The 12630-nt window shown below is 38.6% G+C and overlaps 1 protein-coding gene across 8 annotated transcripts in view; it reads left to right on the plus strand.

Moving 5' to 3' along the window:
* The window catches only part of LOC127945068 (utrophin), a 192443-nt gene that overhangs the window by 139170 nt on the left and 40643 nt on the right, over nt 1-12630 (plus strand). For all 8 annotated transcript variants that reach the window (XM_052541605.1, XM_052541606.1, XM_052541611.1 and 5 more), the window contains 5 exons: nt 4629-4690; nt 5653-5727; nt 6932-7133; nt 7843-7928; nt 12137-12294. In XM_052541605.1, coding sequence (XP_052397565.1) covers nt 4629-4690; nt 5653-5727; nt 6932-7133; nt 7843-7928; nt 12137-12294 — 583 coding nt within the window. The remainder of the gene's footprint in view (nt 1-4628; nt 4691-5652; nt 5728-6931; nt 7134-7842; nt 7929-12136; nt 12295-12630) is intronic.

The raw sequence follows: 12630 nt of genomic DNA on the forward strand, positions 1-12630 counted from the left end.
CCAGGGTCTCAGTGGAGATCAGGTTGTGTATTGTAACTCACATTTGTCATGTAAAAACAGTCGAATCCAAGCCACCGTGACAAGCTGGATTTATTCAGTAAATTCAAGCGTGATCTCACAATGTCTCTGCAGACTATAGGCAATTCCCTCAGCTACAGCTCCTCTGCCCGAATACATTGTCCCTTCAGCTAAGTGGCCATCGAGCCCCGAGAGACAGAAATGGAGAGAGAAAGACTGTCCTGACAATGGCCGTGTCCTCTCGGCTCATTGATCTTCCTGTTCTGAGGCAGCAGGAATTAGCAAAGCATATTGGTCTTTCTAATTAAAAGTCGCTGGCTCTCGGCGCCCTGGTAATTGTGAGGGAAAGCCCTCAGCCGTCTGAAGTCAGAGCTCAGTGTGGAGGGCGATCTATGGGAGCTTGTTGGCCATGACAGGCATATTTACCTGTGAAACAGCTTTAAAGAGAAGAAAACTGTGACTTAACTGCCACTAACAAGGTGTTTTTACACTTAGGTGATCTTTATTAAATCTGGACCAAAAAGTGAAAAAAATAACTTGTTCTCTTTGCATTCACACTGTCTGTGGCCTTTAATCTGGATTCAGATCTCTCTTGTTCATTTTGGTTGTCCATGTCCATAAAAAACAAAAAAACTGAACACTAGAAAATTACTCAGTTTATTGCACTGAACACTGTTTAGCAAGTAAATAAATTCAATGAATGTTTATTATTGTTGTTATTATAATTATTACATTTAAATTAAATTATTTAAAAACTAACTGTCAGAAGAAAAGTATTAAAATAATATTATTAATAGTATTATGTGTTGTATTAATAGGGTGTGTGTTTGTTTGTAAAAAGAAACACACATACTTGACACTGACTCAAATCAACCATTCATTGGAGAGATCAAGGAATGAAGAGGGTTTTAAACGACAGAGATGTGTGTGTGTGTGTGTGTTGAAATTAGATTGTGGTGCATATCAAGTGGAGATGGTGCTGATGATGATGATGATGATGATGATGATGATGATGATGATGATGACATCATCATGGCAAACATGTTTAAAGAGGAAACTGTGAGGCCAAATAAAAGGAAATTTATTTTATTTACAAAATATTTTGTCTAAATCATATTTCTGTAATTCTAAATACTTTTTTTTTTGGATATAAGTTGTGTAGTTAATGTTTATTCATCAGAGTGTGTTCAGAGCTCCCTGGACGTGTGTGTGTGTGTGTGTGTGTGTGTGTGTGTGTGTGTGTGTGTGTGTGTGTGTGTGTGTGTGTTGTGTGTGTGTGTGTGTGTGTGTGTGTGTGTGTGTGTGTGTGTGTGTGTGTGTGTATGTGTGAGAGAGAGAGAGAGGGATGAGAGAGCAGCAACTAATCCTGTAAGCAGCTCAGCGCTGTCAGTGAAACCCTTCTCACATCCAGTACTGTAAACCTCTGCCTGCTGCTCTGGGTGCAGAACGCAACCAAGCTGTTTTTATATATATATATATATATATATATATATATATATATATATATATATATATATATATATATTACTATTACAGCTGTCGAGATTAACGAATCGTGGAAGTGTTGATTATATAATAATATTTTCGATCTTTCCCCATCACATGAAAGGCTGCAGTGATGAGCATTGAGTAGACCGAGTCTGTTTATCGCATGGATGCAGTGATCTCATCATTATTGCAACACGTTTTCTCTCACAAAATGCTTTCACCACAGCTAACAGCAAACACATGAATACAGTAAGAGCTCCGTTGTGCAGCATAACAGCGTCATTCATTGTGACGGCAGTTTGGGCAAGTGTGCAGATATACTCGCGATGTGTAACAGCTCCGGAAAAATAAAGTGAGCTTTCTTTGATCGCTCTCTGTAGTTAAATCACAATTTAAATAACAGATTTGTTTCATGCTACTGAGAGAAATTTCGTTTAGTCACTGGCTTGATTCACTGATGCATAAACAGTATTAAACGATTTAGAAAGAAAGTCTGTGTGAACTTGAATGATTAGCTACACATCAGAAATCACTGATCACAGATCAGGCATTAATGAACACTGTTACTCACTGTTTGTGCCGGTGCTGTCGAATCTATATCATAAAAGACTGAATTATATGTAAATATTTGGGCGGGCAAAGCAGAGAAAGGGGAGGTAACAATTCTCCTTATAATGTCACAACGAGGAGATTGAAGATCAGCCCGTTTGAGCTTGCGTTTTCTCAAAGGCAGAGAAAGATAGAAAAATCTCAATTTACACCGATTCAAATTTCTAGAAACTTGGGGACCATTTACAGGCTAGGGGAACTCATATTAATCTTAAAAAACCTCAGAAAGTGAAATTTTCATGTCATATAGGACCTTTAATCAAAAATATGAAGCAGCGCAACTGTTTTCAACATTGATAATAATGACAAATGTTTCTCGAGCAGTAAATCAGTATATTAGGATGATTTCTGAAGATCATGTGACACTGAAGACTGGAGGAATGATGCTGAAAATATTTAAATATATTTTTTTATTTTAATAATTTCACAGTAGTTCTGTTTTTAAAGTAGTTTTGATCAAATAATTGCAGCGTTGCTAATGATAATGATAAGAGACTTCTTTCACGAATGCTAGTGTTAGTCATTTCACTGCAGCACTTGTTGGAATGAAGACACAAACCCTTAACAGAATCTGGCTGTAGACCGTGAGGAAGATGGATGAGCACACCTCTTCGCTGTTGTCCTGTAGCTGTTTATTTCAGCTGTTTGCGGAGCACAGACATGGAAACATCCCTGAACACAGCGTTCCTCACTGATCCTGCTGAAAATCAATTTGTGTGACAGAACAATCATCTGCCGTCACCTGGCTCCTCGCATGCTTCAGTAAAGCTGAGTCCTGAACCTCCATCAGGGTCTGTTTAAAGCTGAATGTGTGTGTGTTGGTCTGAGACGGTGTGAGCCATCCGGCGGCAGCAGTGGAGCGCAGCGGAGAGAAGCTCTCATCAACATGAGAATGAGTCATGAATGAGATGATGAGGATCCCTCCACACCTGTCCCAGCATCCCTCAGGAACTGCCATCTCTGTCTCTGCTAAACAGGAACTCAGTCAGACATTAGCCCCTTTCACACATACAGCACATTTTTGGATTTACCGGTAAAGTTGTTCCAGTAATTTCACAGGAGTGAAATTTACATATCTGGTGTTGTCCTCAATATTATATCCACTCCAGAAATGGTTCATGCAAAAATAAAAATGGTCATGCTATCCTAGATGTGTGACTTTTCTTCTCCTGTAGATTTTAGAACGATTTCAACTCTGAAGGAACAGTGAAAGGGAATGTTGACCAACATTGAAGATCAAAAAAAGCATATAAAGGCAACCTCACTCCAGTTGTATAATGCACATCTTATTTATTTTTTATTCATATTAGAAATGACACCTGCAGTCATTCTGGCAAACCTGATTTCAAGCTCGATTACACTTCCTCGCACCATCTAGCTCTGCTCATGCGGCACTGAGTGGCAAATGTTTAGGATATCTGAGGAGAATATGAGTTGAACACATTGTTAGGATGATCTGTGTGGCGGTTACTCACTGACCCAAGTCTGAAGAGTCCCTATGATATTCTAGTCTCTAGATATGGCTCTAATTGTGGCCATTTTATCATCTGTCAGGCACATATTTCCATCCAGCTTACTTAGAAGAGTAAACGTAAAAGCTCAGGGGTTTGTTGAAATCACTCATCTTAAATATGAGTAGTAGTTTCCTAAGGAACGAAAAGTTGTTTTCCTCCACAGGGTGCTAATTCCCATATTGAGCTCATTTAAATCAACTAGGAGATTTGTGTTTTATTAAGCAGACTTTTGGATTTTGGGCACAATACTGAAAGGGATTTTTTTTTCTTCAAAGAGCAGGATCATGAGTCTTTGATTGCAGTGTGATGTTCACTAAAGCTAAAGGTATACTTCCCTTCTCCACTTGAGACTTTGGATGTTTGGAAGCCAAAAATGTAAGGCATAAATACTAGTATTTTACTGTACAATTGTCATTTGCGACAGTAATATAATTCTATCTTGAACTTCTATCAGTAGAGTTAATGCTAATACTAACAGTATTATTTGAAATAATAATAGTCCGTTTGTTCTTTGAGCCCGAACATTTTAGCGGAAGCAACATGATATGTTTTTAATTGAGATTAAATGTTATATCACAGTTGCAATAATCATGCCAAAAGTGATGCAACCCATATAAATATGAATGAATAAATAAAAAGCCCCTACCAAACAGAAGTCCTGTCGGTTTCCGGAAACTTTGTCCAGGTTAATTGCGGTTGCACACTCTTATTCTGTTAGTACATGTGTGAGGGAGAGAGGGGTGCACGTGATGACCGCTGAGTTACTGAGGTCAGCGGACGGGACGCTCCTGTCAGGTCACATCTGACCCCAACTAAATCAAATGGACAGCGCACACATGCACAGTCTCCTGAGCTCTCCCTTTATTTCTGCTCTAGACCTTTATCTCATCCGTCTGCTGTTTTTACTTCATTCAGCTCAAGTCATTCACCCCGAAACCTTTTTGTGTCCAAAATGGCAACTCTTTCACAAACATCGTCCCTGTCTGTTCTCTTCTGCAGTCATCAGAGTCAGACGACGTGCTGGGACCATCCCAAGATGACCGAGCTCTATCATTCTCTGTGTACGTGACTCCAACACACACACACACACACACACACACACACGCACACACACACACACGTCTGACTGGCCGCTCAGAGCAGCTCAAGTCTCACCAAATACACAGCTGAATAAACACTGGACAGCATGCGTCCGCAGAGGCCTGCTGTCAGTAGAGGTGTGTGTGTGTGTGTGTGTGTGTGTGTTTGCAGGAAACCTCCAGAGTCACCAAACACACACACACACACGCACAGACAGATTACTTAGTTAATAATAACAATTAAAAAAAGTGAACAGTTCTATATTATATGTCATTTTAACATAACTTTTAAGGGGTTCAACTTTAAAATTGAATCGAATCAGTCTGATTTTGGGCCAGAATAAGTCGTCTTATCTTAATGTTAAGTCTGTGCTGCTAATGCTAAAACACACGTTGATTAAATGTATTTACAGATAAAACAAAAGCTTTAATAAACCCTTCATAGAATGAGATTTTGAAATATGATACGTGTATCAAGTATGATATGTGTGCACAAGACAAGCACTCAAAGCACTTGAAGTGGACAGATAAGACAAACATCATCTCAGTGTATGGATCATATTTTGACCTTTTCCTAACAAGAACCCAGGTCAAGCTGTGTATGACCTTTACACTTTGTTACATACTTATAAACACTCATTAACACAGACCCCTTTTTTGCATTTAATGTCCTTGTTGTAGTGAAATATTTACTGAACTGCTGCCGTTTATAACTCTGTTGTCAAGTTCAGTTTGTGAATGCAGATGGAGTCAAATGGTGTGGTATTCATGGTTTTCACATGTCACGAATCATTAAAAATAACAGACTTAAAAGAACTGAATTCATCCGTGAAGCTAACATCTTTTTCACACATTGAACATCTCTATTTAGACTCAGCTAGTTGGGTTCAGTTTATAGTCTTTGTGTTTACTTTTCTATGACTTTCTCTTCTGTTTTCTTTTAGCTGACCTCAACAACGTGCGGTTCTCCGCGTACAGGACGGCGATGAAGATCCGCCGGCTGCAGAAAGCCCTCTGCTGTAAGTGTGTGTGTGTGTGTGTGTGTGTGATTAGAGTTGCATGCTTGCATCGTCTCACTCTTTCAGCTCAATTAACTCAGAGAGGCCCAATTAACAGCACAAAGAGAATGAGTGAGGAGCGTTTGTGTACGTGATCTCCTCATTCCTCTGCCTCCATGCCTCGCATCCTCTTCATTTGCATGTGTTTGTTTCTTACATTGTTAATTGTCTCATTAAAAAGTGTAAACAGGGAATATGGCGTCCATCGCTCCATCAAAGATGAATAGTGTTGATCGTTCAGACGCTCACACCGTGTCCTAACAGAGCCTGACAAGTGATTCAACTTCCATGTGAATCAGGACGTTTGCTATAACACTAAAAGACATTTCGTCAGTAGCTATTTCTCTTCTAGTTTCTATTTTTGTAGCTCTGCCTTCATAGAAAACCTCAAAAGTAGAAAAAAATAAATAAATATATATATATATATATATATATATATATATATATATATATATATTCTTTTTTTAACTTATGAGGTTTTCTTTGAGTGCATTTTATATAAAAAATAGAGAGAGAGAGAGAGTATATTAATTTTTTTTGTCTTGAACTTTCAAGAAGTATTATTCTTTTGCACCTACATAATATTATTTTCCTTCTTATTGAAATAAAAAACACAATTTTAAACTGCTTAAGCATTAAGCATTGCTGCATTAAAATATTACTGCATTAACAAATGCATATATATATATATATATATATATATATATATATATATATATTTTTTTTTTTTTTTTTTTTTTTTTTTTTTTTTTTTTTTTTCGCATGTACATTAAAAATTATTTTGCAGACACTTTTATCTGGTGCCCTACATTGCATTCTATCTGCACATTTACATTTTATCAGTCCTTGCTTTTCATGGGAATTAAACCCATAACCTTGGCATTGCTTGTACGATGCATGGCCGATTGAAGTGTAATTCACCATTAGTTCCCTGAAGATTTTCCTTTGGGGTTTCCAGTATATGAGTAAAACAAGGCCTGTGGTAAACATAAGTTGAACCTTTTATAAAATGAATGAAACTGATACTGAACACACTCATGAATTGAAAAGCCCCATCATTAAACACCATAGGAAAATCTTAAGGGATCTTAAACATCTTAAATCTTGAATTAGTCTTAAACATCGATTTCAGTGAAGACCAACATTGTCTCTCTGTGTGTCTCAGTGGATCTGCTGGATCTGAGTGTGGCTCAGTCCATGTTCCAGCAGCACAATTTGACGGTAAACTCCCAGCAGCTGGCGGTTCCTGAGGTCATCAACTGCCTGACGTCTGTGTACGACGGACTGGAGCAGGAACACAAAGACCTGGTCAACGTCCCGCTGTGTGTGGACATGTGTCTCAACTGGCTGCTCAATGTCTACGACACGTACGTACTGCACTCTTGCGCTGTCTGTACACCAGACATGTGGCCAATATGACACAACAACACTAGATGGCTCACATTATGACCCTGCCACTGCCTGCACATCTTCACTTGACGCACACTGGTGTGATTTTTGGCACAGCTGTTCCAGTCATATTCTGTCCATTTGAAAACTTGATTTAGTAATACCATCAACTATTTGCTAAGACTTTATTATTCATTATATAGCTCTTTTTTCCGCAGTTTTGAGTTTGCATCAACTCATTGTGATATCAACTTGCATTTGCGAGATTTGCAAGTTCATATAATGCCATTATGAGAAAAAAGTCAAGATGAAAAGTAAAAAATAAAATAAATAAATATTCAATGCCAGAAACTGGCTTCCATAGAATATGCAATTGTGAAAATAGTAACATTAAAGTTGTTTCATTGTTCTGAATATTTTTAAATCCGTGCATTCCCGTTGTGAATCAGGTAGGATACAAAGAAATCCCCTCATTCTGCTGAAGGCTCGCCTGGAGCTCACAGCTGATTGATGTGTCCTGTGTATTTCAGAAGCTGCGACCTTGGATGCTTCCAATATAGACACAGTGTTATACAAACTAAACACTGCTGAAATGTATTCCCCAATCGATGATGGGCAGATGTATAGTATTGTCATGTGCTTATAGCTGCTTCTTTCTCTTATCCACAATGTTTTTGTATGCCACAGGGGTCGCAGTGGGAAAATTCGAGTTCTGTCCATGAAGATTGGTCTTCTCTCTCTTTGTAAGGGTCACCTGGAGGAGAAATACAAATGTAAGCCCTTTTTCATAACAAATATTGAACCATCAGTGATAACGCAGTAGTGTATTCTGTTTTACTAACATCTTAACCAGAAGTAAGAATCAAACGATAATCATATCATGAACATATCATGTTAATCCAATCTAAAAAAAGATTATTTGGTGGCCAACTTGATTTTCTGGCTGTTAACCCCATGAGTTCTTGTGGGGAGAAGGATTTATTGAAGGTAGTAGTATAGCAGGTCTTCAACATTGATGTTAAACTGCAGGTCTTAACCCTGAATCTCAGCTTTTCCAAAATTCTGTCTTGAACGTCATACCTGAACACAAAAGTGCTGCAAACTTCCCACTGGAGATCATGCAATCGACAAGAGGTTCCTAAAGAAAGCTGGTCCTTTATTATTCTAACTGTATGGACCATGTGGTTCACACCTTTACAGACATTGTCACAATGTAAATGCATCTGACTAAATATACCCATAATCTTTCATTATTTGAAACGACTTTATTTTACAGAGACAAAAAAAAAACCTGCATGGCAAAATTGTAAATGCTTAGTTTTTATGTTCTTTTTTCTTAAAAATGACCGTTTTTAAAGTGCGTTTCATCAGTGTTGTCACTGTTTAACAAAGGTAAGCTATTAAAATAATTTCCATTAATTTGAATAAAGCTGAAATATAAATATAAAAAACTTACAAAACTTACAAATATTTGAAATGTTGCCTCAAACAACTAACTGTTGAGGAACTAAAATTACTACAACTACAACTACAAAAACATAAAAGCAAAATAGTTTAAAGGGAATTAAAAAAATGCTTATCAACTAAAATTTAAATGAAAACTTGAAAGCTTATAATAATAAAATAATAGAATCTAATTAATAGTAAAAGGACATAGGTAGTCCACCATCTCTGTAAAAATTTGTCCAAAAACCTGAGTCACATGTCTGAGTATTAACATCAAATATAGGTAGTATAAGGTCTAAGGCTAATCGAAGGTTCATTATTTGTGCTGGTTGAGGTTTTTTGTTGTGTGTTTCCGTTCATTTGTCTGTATACTGAACATTTTGGTGTTTGTGCCCTGCAGCATTGTTAGATCACATGTACAAATCCCAGCCTTATCCCTTTTAATTAACGGTTTTGTGAAGCGCCACAAACCCCATGATGCTCTAACACATTTTTTTTTGGTCCTGTTTTGTTTCTGAAAGCATAGCCTGCACTCCCATGATGCACTTCTCCGTGTAATTGGGCTTTTTGCTCTTTTAAGTTCTGACTCATCTCAGGAGTCTTTAGTCCTCTGAGTGATCAGGACTCACAGTAGATGAATCCCTGGACTGCTTAGTTTACAGGCTGCAGTAGCGATTGTTCTCCATGTCTGAAGTGCCGTAGACACCAAAAATGACATACAGCGCTTGTTGAGATGGAAGACATATTGTTTCCAATTTCGGTCAGCAGTTTGAGGTTCACTTGGTCTGGTCAGCACTTTGTAAAGCAGAGCTGAGTGACAGACGATCACAGACGCTTCGGTGCCGATGTTGTTCGCTGACCTTGAGTTAACACAGCGCACAGTGAAATTGAGTCCGTGTGACTTCAGTTGTGTGTGTTGGAGTGAGAATAGAGTTTATTGAACTGATGGACAGAGGGCTGGAGTTCAGTGCTCTCTCTCTCTCTCTCTGTGTGTTTGTGTGTGGGGAGGGGGGTAATTGCTCTGGTAATCAAGGTCATCTCTATCCCTGTCCCTGAGCCAAAGTCAGAAAGTGAGAGATGGATGAATAATGATGGATTTATGCAATTACTTTTAATTATTATTATTATTATTTATAAATTGAACATTAAGCCATTGTTCTTATGTCATTTAGCAATCGGTATCTGGTGTTACTTTCTCCGATTTTGAGCCAATTTCTCTCTCAATCCTTGAGGACATTATATTCGGACTAAAGTCTACAACTTCTCCTCAAGATATTGTTCCGACCCATTTATTTTAAGCAAGTTTTAAATTCACTTGGCCCTTTTATAGTGTCTATAATTTATACAAGTGTGTTTTCTGGGATTGTGCCTGACTACTGTAAACATGCAGTGATCCAACTATTTTTGAAGAAATCAAATTTGGGGAAATGCCTTAAGATGGATGAAGTCATATTTTCAAAATAGGAGTTTTTGGGTCCCTATGGAAAATTTGTATTGGCATTGGCACCCATTTCTTGTGGTGTCCCGCAAGGCTCTATTTTAGCGCCTTTTTTATTTTCTCTGTATATGCTACCATTGGGATTTTTTGGATAAATGGTGTGCCATTTCATTCTTATGCTGATTACAGTTGTATGTATCTTTTAACCCCGATTCTTCCAGTGCCTTGGGGCGTCTGTTGGCCTGTGTAGATGAGGGTGAAGTCTTGGATGTCTGCTAACTTTTTGAGTCTTAATGAATCGAAAACAAAGATCATCATATTTGGTCCCTCTGAAATGATCTGTGATAGTGCTTCAAAATTTAAAGGGGGGGGTGAAATGCTCGTTTTCACTCAATATCCTTTTAATCTTGAGTACCTATAGAGTAGTACTGCATCCTTCATAACTCCAAAAAGTCTTTATTTTTATTATATTCATAAGAGAAAGATAGTCTGTACCGATTTTTCCCGGAAAAACACGAGCATCTGTAGGCGTGACGTGTGGGCGGAGCTAAAGAATCACGAGCGCGAGTAGGCTTTTGTGTTGAGAGCGTTTGGAAGCTGTGACATTACCATGAGGGAAAACCCATCATCCAAAACAAACCATGGCTTACAGTCAGATTCAGCCGTTTATTTATGATCCAGAGGCTGAAATTGAACAAGAGCAGCAACAGCGTCTCTATGTGGTATGTACTGAAACTGTATATATTTGCTTAGCGGTTTTGGAAAATGACTAAGTTCCACTTTGTTGTCTTTTTTTTTTTTTTTTTAAGCTGTACATGTGGAAAGTGCAGTTTGATGACAACATCGCATGTTGTTTACTTGATGTGCTTACGCGCCGAAAGCTAAGTTAACAACACAGAGACATTTGAAGCAGTTTTACTCACCGCCTGCGGTTCCAACACACGATCGTGACCCTTTTTCGTTGGGACTGCATTATCCTTAAAAAATAAACGATACGCAAATCCGGCGTCAAACTGGGCCTTGTTTGTAAAACAAGCATCTTCGAAATGCAGGGAACAAACAAAAACACTTGCACAGCTCCGTTGATGCTCTGTAAAAATAAACTCCATCCACTGGTCCCTTAATGCTGTTTCTCTTTTGGTAATCTGTGCAGGGTTGTCTTGCCCTGGCAACCAAAAACACACTCCTTTTGTGGCATTTCGCGACGCTCTCGCTCTGATCAGTGAAGTCTGTTGTGCTCTCAGTGCTCTGCTATACGGGAGCGTGCTCTTCCAGCAGAAGTGCTTTAGGACCCATATAAGGAAATTCCGCTCCATCTAACGTCACACAGAGCCATACTCGAAAAAAACTTTCCGAAACTTGTGACAAACCGGAAGTAGTATTTTTGGAACAGAAAAACTCCTTCAAACGTACAACTTAATTTTTGAAACTTTGTCCATGTTTAGCATGGGAATCCAACTCTTTAAGAGTGTAAAAAACTCAGTATGCATGAAATAGCATTTCACCCCCCTTTAACTCTCAAATTAGTCAAGTTGAAAAAAGGAAGCTTCTACCAATTAAGAATGATTATTAAGATCAAGCCTTTCAAAGCATGTATAGACTTGGAGAAGCTTATTCATGTTTTTATTTTTTCTCGATTAGATTATTGCAGTTCACTTTATTACGATACTTAGACAACATTTTTGGTTTAAAATTCAGCTGCAAGATTACTGACAGTCTTGTTCATCTTGTTCATCCATCAATCCAAGGGGGGTAGTTACCACATTTTTCTATCTGTCTCTGTCAGTTTATTTATCTGTCTGGCTATCTATCCATGAATACGAAATAGATATTACCGTTTACATGTCCATGCATCCATCAGGGTTCTCAGTTTCTTATCTCTCAGGGGCCGTTCACACAGAACGTGATTCTGCACTCTACTGCTCTGCTTTTCCAGTGTTTTCTATGTAAACTTGGGCTAGAAGGACATCTTTGGCCATTGTGCTCACGTCTTTTGCAACATCTCTCAACGTTTTTCTAATGCATTGTAAATGGAAAGGAGTTTGTCTTTTAAACACTTTATAGATGATTTCCTGTGTTTGCTTGTGTCTCCCTCAGGTCTGTTTAATCAGGTGTCGTCGGCGGGTGAGACGTGTGATCAGAGGCAGTTGGGTCTTCTGCTGCATGATGCCATTCAGATCCCTCGACAGCTGGGGGAGGTGGCGGCCTTCGGCGGGAGCAACATCGAGCCCAGCGTCCGCAGCTGCTTCCAGCATGTGCGTGAACACACACACACACTCCCACAAACACAACATGTGTGTTTAACTCTGATATGTCTGTGTTTATCACTGATTTCCTATTCAGCGAAAGAACAGAGTGAATTATTGAAGGCGTCTGCTCATGATATCCTCGCATTACCTCACAGAAGACTGTGTGTGTTAATGGTGTTGTTCATATTTTTGTCCTCCAGTCATTTCGCTAGTGTAAATCCTACAGCAGTTAAACTGGAGGCTATAAATACATACTTTAAAAGAGAGGGGGGTGGGGAGTCACCCCTTTGAAGCATTCGCTCCTTGATGGTGGTTTCTGAACATTCGTACAGGACACTCTGT

Source organism: Carassius gibelio, chromosome A23 (genome assembly GCF_023724105.1).
Source record: "Carassius gibelio isolate Cgi1373 ecotype wild population from Czech Republic chromosome A23, carGib1.2-hapl.c, whole genome shotgun sequence".
NCBI classification, from domain to species: Eukaryota; Metazoa; Chordata; class Actinopteri; order Cypriniformes; family Cyprinidae; genus Carassius; species Carassius gibelio.